Source organism: Oenanthe melanoleuca, chromosome 2, assembly GCF_029582105.1.
Source record: "Oenanthe melanoleuca isolate GR-GAL-2019-014 chromosome 2, OMel1.0, whole genome shotgun sequence".
NCBI classification, from domain to species: domain Eukaryota; kingdom Metazoa; phylum Chordata; class Aves; order Passeriformes; family Muscicapidae; genus Oenanthe; species Oenanthe melanoleuca.
Window position 1 is genome coordinate 68,816,895 of NC_079335.1, and position 21,581 is coordinate 68,838,475.

A 21,581-nucleotide genomic window follows, 5' to 3' on the forward strand; every position below is an offset into this window, starting at 1 on the left:
TTATGACATTTATTTATAGAAGAAAGTCAACCAGGCAGAACAGAATCTGTTGATTTGCATAGGTCTTTCAACAGTATGCAGCAGTTTTCAATTGGTGGAGCTTTACACACTTGTTTATTACTAAATTGAGATTCTCTGATTTAATGGAACAGTGTCCCCCTACCTTTACACATGTGGTTGAACAAATGGTTGAACAAATAGAAGGAGAACAATGTGAAAATAACACCTGCTAGTTTGATCAAAAATACAAAAATATGAGTAAAACTAATGTTAAAATTGGAAGAATCATTGAAATTCCAGAGAGACTTCTCTAAATAGTACCTGCATATGGCACACAACATAAAATATCTAGGAACAGAATATTCTAGAAAGGGGAAAAGAGAGAATCAAGGAGGAACTGTTTACAAGGTATGAAGCTGTTCCATAGACAAAGCTGCCTCCACCTTCAACAAGCAACAGTGGTTTGTTAAACATGGAGGAAACTGATGCAGGCAAACTTTAAGGCTTTAATTACCAAGGCAGTTTCTCTGAGGAACACAGGGAAACAATTCTGTTGTAACATGTAATTTATCTTCAGATCACACAGATTCACCCTGACTTGATAAAATACTCTTAACCTACACTTCCACTTGTAAGAACCATTGCTGAGAGCTTGATATGTCCCAAAACCAAATGTACTGAGGTTTGAGTTTCCTCTGCAGTTATAAATTTATTCTTATCACCCATTACCCATTGCTAATCCTAGTGCCTTTGGATCTATATTATCTACACTGAAAATTAGGTCAAATTATGTATGTTTATTTTCAGTTTCAGTGGCATTTAAAACCATCTGATTACTATCCATTTTGCACATCATAGCATCCTTTCTTCTCCCTATTTTTTTTTAACAGTTGAAAAACTCCTAACCTTTCCCTCTTTGACATCAGCTGTTTGTACTCTGCATTTTGTACATCCTAGGTAGGGCAATTCTCACTGTCTCTTTAGGTTCTGAATCATAATGCAAAATGAACAGGATTTAATATATATCTTTCTTGCCTTAACACTCCTCTTCTAAGAATTCAGTTTTCTGAGATTATTTCTAGAATTACCATCTATGCAGTTACATCTATGCAGTCATATCTTAGAAATTTCCCAAAAGATTCTCTTATCTTTCCTTTGATGCTGTTTTCATTTACTTTCAGATAATTGTGCTTTTTTTTTTCTCTCTATTTTCTTATACTATCCAACTACAAACCTTACTTGGATCCTAGTTCCAGTCTTCGACTGGCTTTTTTCTGACACATTCTCCTCTATATTTCCCAGTGCAGGCTGCCTAATCTTCTGTTCTGTTTCCCTTCCTTAATAATCATTTTCTTCTGATTAATTCTCCTGACTATCTGCTTGTTTGGATCTCCACATTTTTTGTGAGGTGAGGTTTACAATACTCTATCTCTGTTTTATTTCCTCCCACCTATCCTAGATCATAATTCCAAGAACCACTCTGAGGTCCACTGTCATTTCTTCTCTGCCTGTCACCCTTGAATCTTCACCACAAGCTCTGTTAGTCAGTTTCAAAAAAATTAGCTACTTTGATCTGCCGTTACTCTTGCCTGCATTACCTTTAACATTTTCTATTCTTCTTTATGTGGAGTTCACAACTGCTTGAAATCTCAACAGTATCATCAAATCATCAAGGTTGGAGGAGGCCTTTAACACCATCAAGTCCAACCACTAACCCAGCACTACCATTGTAACTCCTAGAACACTAAACCACATCATCCAAAGCATCAGATCCAGACACCTTTTAATCACCTCCAGGTATGATTTCACCAACTGCCTGGGAAAATTCCAATTCCTGACCTCCATAACAGTCGATTTTTTAATATCTAATCTGAATCTCGCCTGTTTCAGCTCAAGAAAATTTCCTCTCATCCTCTCTGCAGGCACAGCAGACAAGACCAGACGTCACTTCACTACAGCCTTCTTTCAGAGAGTTGTAGAGAGGAATGAGTTCCCCCTGAGCTTCTTGTTCTTGAGACTAAACAAACCCAGCTCCCTCAGCCATTTCTCATAGGACATGTTCTCTAGACCCTTCACAAGCCTTGTTGCCCTTCTTAGGATACACTTCAGCACCTCATTGTCATTTTCAAGTGAGGTACCCAGAACTGAACACAGAAATTGACATACAGCATCACCAATGCTGAATACAAGGGGGAAATTAGTGCCCTGACCCTGCTGGCTATGCTGTTATTGATACAGGCCAAGATTTCATTATCTGGGTACACACTGGCTCATATTCAGCTGGTGGTCCACCAGCACCCCCAGGTCCCTTTTCTGCCAAAAAGCTCTCAAGCCACTTCTCCCCCAGCCTGTAGCACTGCATGGGGTTGCTGGGACACAAGTGCTGGACACAGTATTTCACCTTAAAGAACATCGTGCAGTTGTTCTCAGCCAAATTACTCTGTCCAGGTCTCTCTGAAAAGCCTTCCTACCTTCAAGCAGACACAGATTAGTGCCATCTGCATATTTACTGAGGGTGCACTCAATCCCCACATCCAGATTCCCCACAAGGATGCTAAGTAGGACCTGCCCCAAAACTGAGACCTGGGGAACACTGCTAGTGACCAGCCACCAAGTGGATTTAGCACCACAACCCTCTTGCCCAGCCATACAGTCAGTTTTTTACCCAAAGAGTCAGCCTTCCAAGCCACAAGAAGCCAGGCTTTCAAGGAGCATGCTGTAGGAGACAGGGTCAAATGCTTTACTGAGGTCTGGACAGACAACATCCACAGCCTTTCCCTCATTTGATAAGCAGGTCACTTTGTCATAGAAGGTCAGGTTGGTCAAGCAGGACCTGCCTTTCATAAATCCACATTGTCTGCATTTCTTCCATGTGCCATGTAGTGGTACTCAACTGTCTCAAACACTTATGTCTCCTCATTTAAAGAAAAGAAAAAAGAACAAACCCTAACATCTTCCCTTCTTTGCATAGTCATGAAATTCCTTTATTTTCTCCAGTCCAGCTCCCACAAATCATTACACAAATTAGGTCTCCTATTCATCAATCAACAAGAGCAGTCTTTAACAAAATGTAGTGAAAGAGAGGCTAAGATTCCCAAGGAAAACAGAAAATCTTTGCACTGCAGGACCTCCTGTGCAAACAGCAGCCAGGGCACAAAGACAGAAACAAGTGATCAAGAGTAACGTGCCTTATTCACAGCTCCATACGCCCATCTCTAATTCTATCATTTTTTTTGGAAGGTTTTCACAGAGTAAAAAGTTCTATATACCTATATAATGAAACTCCACTGCAATTGTGTCTGTTGTATTAGGAAAAAAAAGGCAATTAAAAAAACAACAAAGCAAAATTCTGACAACACATCCTCATTTAATTCAGGCAGGGGAAATGTTGTAAATGTTCAGAGAACACCTCTGAAATAGAGTAATGTAACTGGTATTCAAATGAATATCACAATAGAGCATTGTGTGTAACAATATATTTCAATACCCAACATGTTAATGAGAATTATCCTCCAAGCTGCATTATGTAACTGAATCAAACCATGAGGAAATAACCAAATTGAATATGGATATTTAATTTATTATAAACTGGAAAAAGAGACATTAAAGGTTGTTCACTTTATCAGAAGGTACATTTAAGGTCTTTTTTCCAAAGACTTGTTCCTTATTCAAAATCGTTAACAAAAGTAAAATATAAAAAAATGAAATGTATTAGCTCTGGCTGAAATATCTTTCATGTTTCTTTTGTGCCACACAGGTAATTATTTACAGAGGGCAGAAAAGAGCTGAGGAACAGAACTCTATATGCATCAATATAATTAATTTTTATTTATTTTATATTCTATCTATAGCTAGGAAAATTCTTTCCCAAGGAAAAACACAACCCCTCACCACATCAGATTGAAGTTCTGTGGAGACATGTTTTACATTATTGTATAATCTTTTACTTGCCATTAATATTCCAGAATAAATCTAAACTGACATTTCAGCTAACATATGGCCTACCAAGAAAAAAGGGTGAGAAGGAGCAGAGGAGTCCCTAAGTATTGCTGGGCCAGATTCATGATTGATATTAAACTGGAAATATGTAATTTTTTTTCCTCTGGACACTTGTACAATTACTGTACTGCAAAGCCTCAAGTCCAAACCTTTGGGATTGGAAAAATGTACTCCTCCAAATGACATGTGAACAGTACAATTTGCCTTTTGGCAGTATTGAAAATTACCACATGTTCTTCCAATATTTCATTATGCTGTAAGAAACAGCAACTATGAAGCTATTAAGGAAAAAAATTTTGGCCATAAGGAAGCCAAAGAATATACTGTCATGAAAATAAAAATAATTTGAGAAGTTGTTCTTTTGCTACATCAATTATCACCAATCATCAACGAATGCCAATAATCAGCATTTTTAATCAGCCATATTAGTCATGTCATAGATATATTCTGTCTCTTGTGTGCACATATACACATTCTTTATGTGCATTCATATACCATGTATGCAGTATATATATCACAGTATATGATTAGGTGCAGTAAAATAGTTACTAAAGAAATATTTTTAATTTGAGCAAGAAAAATTGTTGGCTTTTCAATATATAAAGAATCAGGAATTTTCTAAAATTAAGTGAATCATACAGTAATTCTCTTCAAATGCAAATTTCTCATTTTCTTTCATATCAGGCTATGTAAATGATACATTCACTGTCTCATGAACAAACCTGAAAGGTCAAAGTAAAAATCTGGTCATTAGTTACTGAAAGGTTAATGCAATAACTTGACATTGCATCACTTGAAAGACATTTCCAGCAGATGCTTTAGATAACACAGTGCCCTTTATAAATTTACTCCACTATTTGCTTTGGTCTGAAATACGAAGTTTACTTACTAAGAGTATAACTGTGATTTATTCCTGTCCTGATGGCAGATGGAGCTCTATACCAAATACACTAAAAAAAGGGACCTGACAAAAACCACACTGCAAGCACGTCAAAACAAGAGTCTAAAATTATTAAAGATAACACAGGAAAAAATGGAAGTCAGAAAAAAAAATCTTGCTGAAAACTTTTTTTAATAGGGGCAAATAAAATCTATCTTTACATTAAAGAAATAAAAGCAAAAGCATCTTTCTTTCATATTCTAATCTGGAAAATGCACAGCTTCCTCTTAAATCTTGTTTGTTTCAAATACAAGAACAGACACCTCTCACTGATATGCATCAATACTTCTCCTCTACTTGTAATACATCTACATTTGAATGGACCCCAAAAATCAAAGAAGAAGGATTATTCTAAGCATGATTGAAATAAAGGGCTTTTCCTTAAGGCCTTTTGGTATGCAGTGGAGAGATAGAAAACTTGGGATGTGAAAACTTGGGATGAGACCTGGAGGCTAACAAGCACTTACCAATGCAGGGGATTTTATTTCCTTGGAACATTTTCAAAAGATTCTTTCGAGAAAAGAATAATGTATTTGTTATGCAGAAGGAACTGCCCTGAGAAGATGTCCTTACTCTTAGGGGGAGGGTAGTGAAAGAAATGAAGCAAAGTATCCCTGGTAGGCATGAAAAAGCATCAATAGCAACCCATTACTGTGATGTACAATGCACTTTGGCCAATTCTGAAATTGGATTTTTGCAGAAAACAAACAAAAAAATATTATTTCACTGGTTATCTTAAAAGAAGTTTTAGACTTAGATTCTAAAATGAGTTCACTGGAAAAATGTAAAAAAATGTATATCATTTCACTCATTTAGAACAGTTTCTCAAACACAAGAGAATACTTCAAGAATTATGAGCAGAGATTTAGACTATAAGAGACAGAGGATTTTTTTCAATTATTCAAGTGCAAGGATTTCATGTAATGATTTATTATTTGCTGTGCTGTAATGTCTGAAGCCTGAAAAAGTGATCAATACATACAGACAGATGTGCACACATACATGCAACTCTTACCTTAGCCACAGGCTGAGAATTGGTGCTATTCAATTTTTTATCTTGAAGTTCAAATGTTTTCACCCCTCCAAAAGACCAACCACCATATCTGGTAGTAGAAATTAAAGTAACAAAAAGTTATCTGCCTTAAGCTCTGCAGTTTTCTTTCAAGGGTGAAGCTGAGATGGCTACAGTAATGCTTTATTTTTCAACTGAAAGTAAAACTTCACCCCTCACAAACTCCTTCCTTGTTAAAAATGAGGGGGACAATGTAGTCTTTAACTAGGCAAATAGTACCAGCTTTTTCCCAGCACAGGTACTCCCTTAGATAAGAATTTTTGCTTTCTGAAAGCTGAAATCTTTGAGCAACAGGAAGGGTTGTGAGCAAGTGAGGTATTACTGACTTTCAGAAACATCTTAAACAGCTTTATTTTTCCTTAAAACTAGCTCAACTCTTTCATCCAAAGATGCTTACCTCTATTTATATCAAATCAGATTCACCTTCTTTTAATACATAAGTGGCTAACACTTCCTTCTCCTCAATAATAAGTCCTACATGGTCTTATATTTCCACTTACATTATCAGCAATGGTTGAGTTGTAAAGGCACACAAGTAAACAGCAGATAAACTTGTTGCTGATATCACAGAATATGATGCATTGCCAGGGGCATACCAGCCCTCTTTACTTCAAAGAAAATATTAATTGGAGCATATCCACCTCAATTTGACTGAGTCTCTGAGGAATGGGAATTATATTGTTCACCTGGTTTAGATATGCATCTCTGAGATGCTGAAATAACTCACTAACGGAAGAAACTCCAGAGGTTTGGAGTAACCATCAAGCCTAGAGGCAATCATCATGCAGCTGCTGGAGGAAGCTCTGAGATGGGACCACTGAGAGTTTTTCATGCTACCTTGAATCACAGACTAACTCTACACCTTGATAACAATCACCAGACAAAGACAACAACCCTTCATATCCTCATGAGAAAGGTCTGTGCTTTGGATCAGGAAGGACTGTAGGGTTTGTACACAAAGGATAAACAAAGGCTAGACATTTTAAGGTTACCTGGTTTTGTTGGAGGACCTCACTAAATATTCTTCTATAGGGAACCCTGAAAGATTATACAAAATATGTCCTTTCTTATTCTTCACATAGGGAGCAGAGGTATTGAAACTTGGGCACATCTGAAAAAAAGTATACACAAAATAAGTAAAGCACTTTTTAAAAAGAGTGGCACTACATTTAGCCTTATTTGTGGATTTTTATGTAGGTTTTACAGCATTTCTTTTTAACTGGATTTGCCTTTCCCAGCTTTGATTTTCAATAGATTACGAATAGTTTTATGTTTATAAGGCAACTCAAATGATTGTGCCACCTACATATTAGAAATCTCTTTGATTTCTCTTGCAGCCCTGTCAATCAGTTTCTTTTGAAAACATCAAAACTTGTATATAAGATTAGGAATGTTTACAGCAATGAAAAAGGCAAGACTGCTTTTTATTTGCTTTTCCTGAGAAGAAACACAAAACAGGCCCCAGATAAATATAAGATGAAAGCAAAATTCTAATTAATGTTATAAGCTTCTGAAAATTTCATTGATGAGCTGCAAAGAAGAATAAAGGAAAATGTCTTCTAATGATTCAGTGGGACAGTCTCATGACCAAATAAAATGTGACAGATATTAGATTCAATTATCTCAGAAGCTTTATAAAGTACTTTATGCCAATCAACTGAAAAATGTTAACATTTATTTGATATTCCAGCCCTACAGAAAATAAAAATTCAAATTTCATGGCTAATAGACCTTTCCCTGTGAAAGTTCCCATTTGTATTTTATTCTTGTTTTTTACGTGTGAGTCTTATTATTAGAGGCAAACTTATTCCTTGTCCAGAAAAGCAAAAACTAGTTTCCTCCTCATTTTTCCCAAAACTGTATTGCTATATTTCATAAGAAACCCTTATTCTGGATAATTATATCTTTATAAACAAAAGAAACTTTTTTGTAGAACATTCCCTTTTGGGGAAATACATTTGTCATCTCAGACACAGTTTCATATTTTTGTTTATTACTCAACTTAGAGCAAGTCAGCAGGAAAAATCATTAGTTAAGAGGGTCAGAAATTCATTATGCCTTTCAAAATTTCATTTCTTGAAGCCTATTGTAATTTGAAATCCAAAATCCAAACCAGAAGCAAACTCTAACAATTAAATCTCATTCATGTGTAAATTCCCTGCTGGGTTCTACCAGCTAGGTTCTCCTGCCCTTCCCTCTGAAAGTAGGTAGTCTTCCAGGTGTTATGGAAGTGTTGTGTTTTAATCTTGTTTTACATGGTGGTTTTTCTTAATCAGAGTTCTATAACATATTTGAAGTTGCATCTGCTGAAAATAGTTCAGCTGTCTCTGATCCTGTAATTTCAGATCAATCTATAGACATTTCTATTGCATGTATGTGCTCATATAAATAAGAAAATTGTGTACAATTTCATTAGGTGAAACAGAATAAATCTCCAGTCATAACAAAGCAGATCTGTGAGGATTTATTTCCTCATCACTTTCACCAGCCCTTCAAAAATAGCACCCAAGGAATTAGAAGTAATATACACACACAATTTTTTACATATATAAGCAAATAAAAAATTGTATACCTTCTGTTCAGACACACATCTGCATGAATCCTGAGGTGACATAAATTCCATCTGCCAGCATGAATTATTTTTTCTAATGGGAATAAACATAATAAAATTATAATTAGCAAACAAAAGCAATATGTCACTTAACAGAAGAAATCCAGAGTAATGAGCAGACCTGGCATGCTGAACACCTTCTCAGCATTTGATCACAGCAGCAGCTATGTGTAGAGTGATACAAATTTTACTCATTTTTATCAAAGTTGATTTATTAATATATATATATATATATATATATATATATAGGATCAAATGAGCTTCATGTCTTGTATTTGCAGCAATTATTAAAGCATGGTCACTATTTCATTCCTGAATTTGGAAATCTTGAATGCTTCCTAACAAATATTTTCCTTATTGTCTGTTCATCCTTCATCTGGACACCAGGCTTGATCAAAATCATCCTGAAATTAATCAGAAAACTGCCACTGATTTTAAAGCTGTATGGATCAGACCTTTAACAGCTAAGCCTACTTTGCTCTTCACCTGGATGCCAGGTCCTTTATCACAACTAATTTGTCACTAATTCCATGCTGCCAAAAAATAGCCTAACATAATCCATTACACGGGAAGGAAGAGGAAGAGGGAGAGGGAGAGGGAGAGGGAGAGGGAGAGGGAGAGGGAGAGGGAGAGGGAGAGGGAGAGGGAGAGGGAGAGGGAGAGGGAGAGGGAGAGGGAGAGGGGAATTTTAAAAAAAATAAATTATCAATATTTAAATTAAGGAAATAGTTACATTAGTTACAATTACCTGTGTTGTGAATGTGTGCATGTGTGGTCCCAATCAGAGAAATAACCCAGTAGAACCTGAGAAAGTTTTCCTAGGTCATCATCTTCAGTGCTGTTCAAAGAGGGCCACAGTAGTATAAGGAGTGAAAGGGGAAAAAAAATTTTTAAAAGGAAAAATAAATAAAAAGATGTCAATGTGTCTACCTCTATTAACCTTCAGTCTCAAGGTGCTGTGTATTTTCCAAGAAATGAAAGGACCATAAGATCCATGCATAGGAAACATACCAAAATAATCTCGTTTAAAAAAATCTCAAAGTAAACACAAAAAGAAAATTAATTACAATTATGGCTAAAAACATCTCAGCATCTACCCATGGGCATTCTTCTCCTTGGTTGGCATTGCTAAAGTGTTTTTATTTTGTAAAATAAATTTATATTATATTTAAAAATTCAAACAGCATCATGTTTTGTTCATCTGTATATTTACACAGTAGAGAAAGTAACCTATATATGTGATTAGCACTTTATACAGATTACTTCTATAGATACTGCACATTTTAAATAAATAAATAAATAAATAATCAATCAATCTAGTTGGTTTCAAGGCTGAACATATAGAAATAAGTTTGAGTAGGAAGAGCAGCAGGCTTTGTAAATACTACGTGGCATTTCTAAACACAAGAATTGTTTTGAGAAAATTACTTCAGACCTGACCAATTTTTTAAAATTAAGCATGCAAAGGCTTGTTCAAATACACTTGTTCATTTACTCATAAATGGTCATGGTTAGTATTAATTTGAGTTCAATTCTTCTCCAAAGTCTTTGCCCTTTCCTCCACAAAATCCTTCACATAAAGCTCTTCTAATTTTATCTTACCCTTATCATAATCTATAAAAATGTACCGAACATTAAAAAAAAACAAAAAAAACCATAACTATTGTAAAAAGCAACCTATTACTCTTTATAGAATACAAATAGCCTTTAAAATATGAGAACTCAAGGGTTAAGGTCCCAGAACCCTGTATATTGATGATGATGGATGAGGCCTTTACCTGAAGAAGGATTCTGCACTGTCGTACAGCCTTGGAGTCAGCTTGAGAGGAGGATAATCGATAGCCAGCGGCTTCACACTGAACAGGGCCATTGCCAGCGCCACAAAGAGGACGGGCAGCAGCACATTCGACAGGCTTCCTCTCCAGTCTCGCCTCGTGTGGTGAAACCTCTTCACCAGAAGGGCAAAAATCTGTGAGAGAACAAGGCGGGCTCCACGCACACTCGAGGCTCCCCCGAGGGAAATATCTGAGTGAGACAAGGAAAACAACCTCTTGACAAACACGGAAAGCCAAATTGAACTTTCACACGGAACACCGTCAAATACAGAACACAACTGTTGGAATAGATGAAACAGAGGAATCTTGCAAATATGAATGCTCAGATTCTGGGAATATAGAAACCATGAATGAAATTGAAACGAAAGCCACGTTTGAGATGCCAAGCCTTAGTTACTGAATTACCATGAAACAATAGGATGGCTCCAGAAGGTAATCCCATCTTGATAGAACAATGCCCTCGGCCAGAGAGCAGCTCCAAAGGTCACAGAAAGACTTGCCAGGGTCCAAAGATTAGATCTTAGAGTTTAAAATGTAACACACTATGCTAATATAAGGATTCCTGTAGGGTCTATGTAAATGCTATAGAATTTGTATCTTGTACTACATTGGTTAGTAGAAATCAGAATATTCATCGTGGAAGAAGATTTATTGTATTGTAAATGGGCAATCACTCTCTTTACTCTCTTACTCCTCTTCCTCTCTTCTCCTTACTCTCCCTCTTCTCTCTCTCTCTTTTGTCCTGCTTTGGGGCTGTGCCGGGCAGCCCCTAGCAGGCTCTTTTATAATAAACTGCAGCTGTAGCCTTTAGCTTCAACAGAGCGCTTGAGTTTTGTCCCTCACCGTCTCCCCCGACACAAAGACACCCAGAGACTCCCGCACACAACTCTTTTAACTCTAATAAAATCAAACTACGTAAGCCTAGCATGTTCTCCTGGATGGAATAGTGTAGCCTCACACTACATCACGTCCAAGTATAACAAATTAACTAATTAACTCTTCCTATGAGGGAAAACAGATCATCAGTTAACACATCTCTATAGCTTCCCATGCACAGCTAATGGCTTATTGAATATTTTCCCTAGATAGTCCCTATGGCACTGCACCGCTTCAACCATTCCGTGTGCATTACCAGCTTTTTTCCTGGACAAATGACTGACAAACATGGCCAGTATCACCACTTATGTCTTGATCTACCTTGACTGGAATCAGCAGCAACTTTCCACAGAAATTTCAATGGATCCTCTTCAGAGCATTACAGTTGCTAGGTACATGGATTCTCATAAAAGCATTCCCTTCATTTCCCTGCTCATATGGGAATGACAAAATTTTCATGTTTGTCAGTCAATTCAGTTTTCAGAGCTCATGGGCTGTCCTTCAGATTCACATGGGAGTGTCTCCACAGCTTATTAACATCTCACAAATCAATCAGTTCCCCCATAGACTCTCTCTTAATTTTATTTTATCATTCTCTATCAGACACTTGTGAATCCCACCAACAACTCTGCCTGCATTTTAGCCCCTAATGCCTTCTAGGTATGTGCAGGTTCTTATCTAACTCTCCTGCCTGTGGCCTCGTACAATTGAATGTCCTTCAACCCCTTTCCTTCCTCACAGCATAGCAGTGTCTGGCAGATTTACTACCACAGGTATTTGTACCGTAGCAAGGCTGAACAGCCTGTTTATTACAGTGCTCAAAGTCATGCTATATTTTATGAACACTTGTGATTTGCCTCTTATTACCTTTCCTTCTGCATATTGAGAACTCTCTAACCAGCATTTCCATATCCCGCGTATATGGAAGTTCTCAAGCAACCTCCAATTAATTGTCCTTCTCTTAGAAAAGTCTTTTTTCTGAGTTAACAGAATTTTAATCCCAGATCCTTTGCTTCGTTCAAATAGACTATTTTTAGACAAGAAGTGAGGCAAACAAGGAGAAAAAATTAATCAGATAATAAACCATGGTCATTGAAAAAACCAGCTCAAATTTTGCACTCATTACTCAGGCAGATATTGGTTAATCACTCTGAGTCCCTGGGAGGGTCAAATTCTCCAGAAAATAACATATGAACATATGAAAAACCAGAAATGACCAGGAATAAACATTTGTCACCTGACAGCTCAGCATGAGTGCAGGACTGGTTTGGTGAATGAAGGATGATCAGTGTGTGCTGTTTATTTTGGTTTAGCAAAGCCTGTGGGTGGTCTCCCACAGTGGAATGGGGTGTGGAGGACCACTGGCTGGACTGACAGGCGCTGCCCTGCAGGCTGGGAACAGGGATAAGGGATCCAGCTGAGGAGCAGCTGCTTAGTCAGGGCGTCCCTCGGGGGCAAAGATGAGCAAAACACTGGCTAACAACACCTTGTATCACAGATGTGTGTGCATGCCTGCACCTGCAGGGGATCCACCCTGACTGGAGACATCTTTTTGTCAGGCACTGGGGACAAGGAGAAGCTCCTGGCAGCAGCAGCAGCTCTCTGGGAGCACCTAAGAACCCTAGTGGCTTCAGAGAGCAAAATCTCTGCTCAAAGAAAGGATATGCTGCAACAGGCACCAGCTGGTACCTGGGAAATTCTGATACCATAAATCAGAAAAATAAATTTCACCGTGAAGAAAACAAACTTCAAGACCAGCCTGGACATGGCACCTGCTTGTGACCTGCTTGATCTGCATTTTCAACATTAATATTCTCTGATTTTAACAGACTTTAATTAACTCTAATTAATTTGGGGTTTATTTTGGGGGAAGGGCAAGAGGGGAAATTCCAGTATTTATTCCTTTAACTCCGCAACCAAATATTATTTTGTTTTTCCCTGGTAAATCCCATAGAAGAGAAATTCTCTCTTTAAGACATTCTAGTCACAGCCATAGCTTGCTAATTTGACAGCTAACACAAATGGGACTTAAGGTTTTGAATTTCTGAGGAGAGAAAAAGTAGATTCAGAATTCAGATTCTGATTCAGCATTCAAGTGCCCTGATCAAGAAGGGTTACATTTTATGCTTGGAATTTTTTGTTCAGCAAATTGAAATAAGAGGAAGAGATGCTATTGTTAAGAAATATTTTTGAGAAAACTTCTTAGAAATACATTAAGTTCTTTATGTTATCATGGTAAGACTCTCAATAGTCGTCACAATACAAAAATTGAGACACTCAGAGGCTGACAAATTTTCAAGGTATGAGTGTTTTTAGAATAAAACATATCCAGTAAGTGCTACCAGCTCAGCATCCCTGAAATTGTAAAGTATACCATGTCCCATATATCAAAGTAGCAAAGTGCTAGAAAAGAAGCACAGAATAAGATATTTTCTGTAGTCCCAGACCTGCTGATAGATGATTAGCATGAGATGTGAGTGAAAGAGGATTCAAAATATTTGACCCTTTGAATCTCTGAAAGGCAACTATGACATCTACTTTCTGAGGACAGAACAGGAAATCAGCACTGCCATTCATTGTTTTTTCTTGACAAGCAGAGCAGAGGAAAAATTATAAGAACTTAATTCAGATTGCCAAAGGAAGAGAGACTGTCACCATGATTATAAATAATTGTCCATTTTGTCCAATATCCTGACTCTTACTCAATATTCAAAATGCCAATGAGCCAAGACATGTCCCAGGAAGATGCAATAAACCATTATAGTGGAAGTTGGACTGTTGGACTGTTTGACTCATGCACTTCATTTTTTTTAAAGTGATTTATCTTTTCTAGAACTTCATATGTTTATTGTTTAAACTTCTAATTGAAAAGGGTGCCAAATTTCTTTCTGAATTATCTTAAATTTCCATCTTTGTGACCTTGAATTCTGCCACTTTTTTTGTGTGTTTCAGGAACAAAATAAAATTCTTGTTTATTTGTTTTGAATTTACTCTATTTGATGATACTGGATGGGCTCTTAAATCTTGCTTTAGGAGACAGGTTATAGGAGGTTTCAATCCATCTTCTACATAAATAATCTCAATCTTTCAGTCTCCTCTTATAAAAATCTTTATAGTCCTAATCAACCTCAATATTTGTCTCAAGTCCCCTTACATCAACACTGCATCAGTCTCAAGATATGACATGTTCAATGCAGCTATCAGATGGGGAAACACTACTGATTTATACCATAGTATTATGCATTCTTGTACTGATCAGTTTGTTTTCTATATGCATCACACCACTTCATCTGACTGCAGCCACGCTGTGAACAGTAGCCTGCATTGGGCTTTCCATAATAGACTCAATATGGCTTTCAAGATTCCCAAGGTATTAAATCACTCTTTCAGCTGGAACCTACAGAATGAATTTTTGCTTCATAAAGCTTGTAAGTAATTCCCTGCCTATGTCTGGTATGTATGTCATAAAAACAGCATACATTTGTGGGGAAACAGCCCCTGATGATCACTGAGAACCATAAAGGCTAGAAGACAAGACCAGCTGACCTCTCTGTTATGAAGTCAATTTTTAAGCAGAAAGCTTCTGAAAATATCCTCATTAATAATTTAGATCACAGAATTAAAAACCTGACCCAAGTGTTAAAAGCTGTCTTGCTTGACTTACAATTGCAATTATCCACCAGAAGTGCAATTATGTTCACAATTAACTTGTACTTCCCAATTCATCCAGACTCCTTTGTATTACCGACAAGACTTTTGCTAGTTTCCAACACATATAGGTTAATAATAGGTACAGGGAAACAGAACAAGTCCTAAAATCCAGAAACAAGATTATCAAAATCCTTGCTTATAGACTACTCTAGAATTAAGAGCAGAAACAATTATAAAGTTACTATGATTTATTCTTGCATATATATATAATAATGAGTTCTCTCTATCCAAAGCTCATCAGAAAAATATTTATTTTGAGGGCAATTTCACAAGAGAAGTTTCCCCTGGGGGATTTTTAGATATAAATCCTCCTATTCCTCCCCTCTGGCTATTCTTAGTTTTAGGCATCGTGAACATTCCTTCTAAAAAGTTGATTCAAATTGTTTCCATCTCAAGAATTTCCTGTCTTAGAGTTTCTCCTTACTCCATACATATTGATTAATCCAATTAAATAATATTTTTGAAGGGAAAACCTGTAGGTTTTTAATTAAAAATTTAGCTTTACAGTCAAGTCCCAGATCCCAAAATTGAATTCTGCATGGGCCTGAAGACCTTTGAGACAGAGTAATAGAGATCTAGGCAAATGTAGAGTTCATCAGTAGAATTAACATGTTTTAAAGCCAAGGAATTGGTGTCTGTCACTGCCCATGATTGCAAGGAACCCTCTTCACAGCTCAGATCTCCCCAGCCCTTTTCCTCAAGCCAGACAGTTGACTGATTAGATGATTTTCTTCCTTTATCTAAGATATTATTCTTGTTCAAGATCTGACATGCTTAATATTTTATCACATTGAAGACTCCTGAAAGGTTAGTGTGAACAGTACATCTGATTCCTATTGAAAAATCAAAAAAGTACCAGCATAACCAGAAAAATGTGCTGCATACTCTTACTGAAGAAACACCAATCCCCAAATCTCACAGTGTAAAAACCTGTCCCTAGAAAAACTACTAGCAAACTCATAAAGGACCCCTTTAACCTCTTTGCTATTTATTTCCAAGAATAATGGCTGCAAAATTTCATTTGTATGCAAAAAGCTTAGGAAAAGAATGTGCCAAACTCCTTTCAAACTTATCAGTGTGTTTAGAAGAAATACATCATAATGTCAGGCTTAAACAGAGTAGGAATTATTTACTCCCAGCAATGTATAAGGGGCAGAAAAACTGGTAGAATACAATTGCACTTAAGTCTTAGAGGGAGCAACACTTTAGAATACCCTCACACCTGACATGTTGGAGAGGAGATATATCTGACTTTCACTAGTTAAATGAACGACAGAAGCATAAAAGTGAGTTTCTGCTAAAGGAAAAGTTAAAACATCCAGGTGTTAGAGAGCAAAAAGCCTTCATCCATAAAATAATTTTCTTTATGCTTACTTGCTGCATTGTTATCCAAGCAGTGACAGAGGTGTATCCAAGCAAGAGCATTTGATCCTGGACATCACTCTTTGCATCCAAGATTTTCATTCAGGTTTGTTGTAGGGAGTAAACACACGTACAGATAACATAAGGCACACCATTAAATGGCAATGGAAAATACACATCCAGAGAAGGACTATGAACCTGATGAGGGACCTGGAGCACAAGTCTTATGGGAAGTGGCTGAGGGGTTGTTTAGCCTGGAGAAAAGGAGGCTCAGGGGTGACATTATCAGTCTCTACAATTCCATGAAAGGAGGGTGTAGCCACGTGGGGTCAGTCTTCTCCCAGGAAACCAGCAACAAGACAAGAGGAGCTTTAGGCTGCACTAGGGGAGGTTTAAGCTGGACATTAGGAAGAATTTCTTTACAGAAAATGTGATGCAAGGTTGGAATGGGCTGCCCAGGGATATTGTGGAGTGACTGCCCCAAGATGTTTAAGAAAAGACTGGATGAGGCACTCAGTGCAATGGTCTAGTTGATATGGTGGTGTTAGGTCATAGGTTGGATTTTATTATCTCAGAGGCTTTTGCCTACCTAAATGATTCAATGATTCTGATTCTGCAAATTTGTTAATCAGAATATGAGCTCCACTCTTCTTTATTTTGTTGGAAGAGGAGGAAAGGAACTGCTAAAATAAGGAATTTTCAGCTTACAGTTTCATATTAAATATGACTCATTCAAACACTTCAAGCACCAATCTAAAATACTCTACCCCACTTGGACTTTAACCCTACCACAGGATAGTTTAGAGACAGGTAACTAGCAGACTAGGGAATAATTAAAATTAGGACTAATTTTTGAGTACTGAATAACCCAACTGAAGAGAATACATTAGGATATACAAAATAGCTCTCAAAATAACCTGAATAGAATACATCACCTACATTCCCATGAGCTCATTAAATGCAGCAAATGACTATGCCTGTGCCCCAAACTCTCCAACTTTCACAGAGTTTACTAAGTGAACTTGATCAGAGTCCCTACCTGAATCTACTTTCTCTACAGGCAACCACCACTATGCTGCTGCAAAGATTTAAAAAATAGTCAGAACAGATTTTTAGGTGCAAAAAAGAATACAACCTAAGGTCTTAATTTTTTCTTGAGGCATAACATAGCTTTGTTCACATTCTGAATATCATCCTTTAATTGCAAGAACTTGCATTTTCTCAAAGTTAGAGCATACTAGAGATATGAAAAACAGATGAAGTGATTAACACCATTGAATGCAAGCAAAATATTTCTTCACAATTATACAAAGTAGATTAAAACTAAAAATTAGATCCTAGTTTTCCCTTCCTTTACATGTTCACAATCACAACTACTTACAGACATTATAATTCTGTTATATGAAATATTAATTTAGGTATCTGAAATGCCCATTCAAGACAGAAAGAAGATAATCCAGCCTCTTTAATTAGTATAAAACTAATACACACATGCCTACATAATTTCCTGACTGTTTTAACCCTCTATTTAATGCAAGAATATTCCATTTCATACCAATGCAAAAAAAAAAAAAAAACCAAAACAAAAACAAAACCATTAAGCTTTGTCATCACTCATATCAAATTACAGAAGATTTTCTAAAAGCAGAAGTGCCAACAGCACTGTATATGCAGTAGTAGATAAAAACTTTAAGACAGATGTGCATCACAATCACACTCTAAGTGTAAACTTGAGGAAGCAGGAAAGTCCAAATGGCATTTAGCAAGTAAATAAAATTGTAAGAAAGACAGTGGAGTGAGACCTATCCTTTTAATTTATGGACCTGCTTTATACTTTTGCCTTCCCAAACCTATTTGTCTGTTTTATCTACTCATTGCATTCAGTCTTTAAACTAGACTGCAGCTGTCAAAGGTGGTAAGGACCTGGGTTTTTTATTCTTACTATTAGTCTGTAGGGTGTCTGGAACAACAGGGCACGACTTTAGGTTGGGCTGCCAAGGCACTGCAGCTCATACAATAAACAACATTAGCTACCAGAGCAGCTAGGGAAAAACATCATCCTTTTTTCTGCTCAAGTGTAAGCTGGTGTCGAAACACCTCTTGTTGCTCTTACTATCATGGAAATGGGCAGGAATACAGTCATAGCAGAAACTTGACTGAGTCTATATTTTATTTGGGAATGCAACTCTCCCAGGTTATAATAGCACTGTCGTTGCTTTCAATGAAGGGAATTAATTTTCTAGTGCAAAATACTCTGTTTCTTTGTCTTCTCCAGCCATAGGAACACAAACAGTACGTGAGCATAAAGAAATGGGAAACAATGGTGCTGCCTTCCTGTCCTTCACCCTACAGACACCATGGAGAGCCAAATACAGTTCTACCCTGACAGCCAAGCTAGTCTGGGGAATGGCCAGAGCTATTCCTAACCTAAGGAATAACTAACCTTAGCCAACCTAAGCTAGTCAGGGCCTGGTGGAAGAATAGGACACACTGCTGAATGCACTGTTCCAATAATTGATAAATAGAGGGTATCAATTGTTCCTACATTTGTGATGCCTAAAACAATCTCTTTTGTTACATTTCCATGTTTTTTTCCTGCTTTGCCATAACTTATATCTCTTAACCCTAGTTGGGATTTTTTGCCAGCTTAAACCATACTGAAAAAGAAGTTGGAATTAAACACCAAGTATTTTTTAAACTTGTGTGGCAAACTCTAATGTACTCAGGGCAACTTCATCATTTTGAGGTGGGAATATTCCTTGGAAACAAAAAAAACAGACAGATACTCAGTCAGGTCAGATAGTTAGATACACTATCATGTCTTGGAAAATAAAATCACTGCAGATTTGAAAACCATAAGTATCTGATTTTTAGTTTTTGCATGGTTAACTTGCAACATTAGCAGCTATACTAATTTCAATTTCCAGGAGATAAATTTGCAAATAGGTATCCTTTTATTGCAGTACTGTCTTCCCTGCAGTGATGCACCTGCAATGACTTGTCACATAAAAAGGGAGGCAAGTAAAGAAAGAGTTGAAAAACAAGCACAGAAAATGGAAGCCTATTTGAACTTTCTGTTTGTACTCTTGAAGGCACAATAGTAGAAGTGAAGCACAGACTATCAGAATTGCCAAAAAAAAAAAAAATCTTACTATTTCCAACCAGATAGATTAAATACAACAATGGATGACAGAACTATGTATTCAAACCAGGTGTTCTCAAACACTTCCCACTGGTTACTTGCTCCCCAGAAAGGGAAATAGCAAGCTGTCCATTGTTGTACTGCAGCTGACCTCTGTCATGCAGCTGCTCAGTTTGCTGAGTGGCCTTTGAAAACACTGTGTACAGCACTCTGGAAGAAGCCTCTTGGAATTGCTCAGAGATAACTCAGACATTTAACAGAGGAAACAACTTCAGCTGGGCCCAGATTTCACTGTGACAGACAAGGACATCCTGACCCACTTTAACTTTCAGAATTTGTGCAAGTATTACCTTAATACAAACAAAGCACTTGGTCTAAAATAATGCAGCTCCCATAACCAGGAATATTTTTAGACCATATCTCTACTGGAGTTATTCTAATAATGAAAAAATCATATCAAAGTTTGTGCAGGGAAACAATTCAAAACTGAAAGTTCTGCAGGAGACATGTTTTATTCAGACCTGAAGCTATAGCAAACAATTGAAAAATGTGTTTGATGAATAACCTCATTCCTCAGGCATTCTGGTATCTCATAAATAGTGGTATTAAACAGCTGCAAGGATCTGGATTAGCAGAACCAACTACTCCATTTTTCCTAATGTCTCCAATGAATATGGTAACCCGAATAAACAGTAAACCAGATCTGGAGACAGATAGACTTATATTTCAAATGAGGAATTGGCAAGTAACAGTGTAAAATATACACCTTGTATCACCTTGTAACAATGTTTACCACATGAAAAGTTGGCAAAAAAAAGTGTAGTCCTAACTGTTCCACATACTGCCCTTCATACTGAAGCTACTTAACATGTTGCCCCTGTAACTCCTAAACCAGTTTTTTGTTAATATAGCAGAATGTTGCTAGTATTGAAAAAATAGATGTGTGAATATATTTCTAAATTTTTTGGGAGCTTTTCTTGCACAAAGTGAATGTTTTCACGACAAAGCAGAGACAAAAATTTCACCAAAGGAGATACTTTTGAAAGGCACTGGACAGGTGAAAATCTAGTTTCATGTAGAAGCATAAGCCTCAAAGAGAGTCTTACTGGCAAAAGATGCATAGCACACCTTCTACATAAATATGATATATACTCAATAAATGAGGCAAGACATTTCATGAGGAAGATTTCATGAAGTCCCTTCCCTAAGCAATGTTCTGATTCAGGACAAAAAGTAAGCATCTTATGTGGGAGTCCAGGGTATTTCCCTGACTCCTTTGGGGATGCAAAAACCCCCATGGCAGACCCCTCTGAGACCCCCAAATGGTGCCCAAGAGCTGCAGGGGCTGGATTTAGCTCCTTGGGAGAGTTTACCAACACTGAGGGAAGAATTGCAGAACATGAAAGCTAGCAGAGTGTAAATTAGAATATTAGAATGTAGAATAAGTAGGTTTTTAGATTGTTTATATTAAGGGCCATGTGGTCAAGATGGAGGAACCTGGGTGTGGTGGGCTTCTTCTTCCTTCTTCTTCATGTCATCCATGTTGGGGAGGCATCCTGGGAACCACAGATTGGATGGGGAAACAACTGGACATTGTAAAGAGATTGCATGGCATTGGAAAAGGTCTGTAAACATTGTATACGTAGTTTTAGGTATAAAAGATTTGGCACAGCCCGCCTGGGGCAGTTCTGTAATGGTCGCTCTGCAGAGCGGACCTGTGTCGGGCTGATTGAAACCTTTCACAAGATAAGATAAATAAATAGCCTTGCAACAACACAAGGTCGTCTCAAGAAGCTTTCTTGCTGGGAACTCCGAGAGAAGCCAGACTCCTGACCACCTGCATGTCCTCTCTGAGGAGGTCTCACGCCTAGAGAGACCCTCGAGGTGGGACAATCTTACTCTTGATAATAATTTCTTTTAAAAATCAGTCATTTACATTACTTACATAATTGAAGTCTCTGTATTTGCTGGTGCAACAGCGTAGATAAAAAAAATCAGCTTTAAAACACATGTGTGTACACACACACTTTTTT

The 21,581-nt window shown here is 37.3% G+C and overlaps 1 protein-coding gene across 1 annotated transcript in view; it reads right to left on the reverse strand.

Moving 5' to 3' along the window:
* The window catches only part of ABCA13 (ATP binding cassette subfamily A member 13), a 164,766-nt gene that overhangs the window by 58,229 nt on the left and 84,956 nt on the right, over positions 1-21,581 (reverse strand). Inside the window, 5 exon segments of the mRNA XM_056484532.1 lie at positions 5,955-6,042; positions 7,004-7,122; positions 8,584-8,656; positions 9,371-9,460; positions 10,401-10,647. Coding sequence (XP_056340507.1) covers positions 5,955-6,042; positions 7,004-7,122; positions 8,584-8,656; positions 9,371-9,460; positions 10,401-10,647 — 617 coding nt within the window.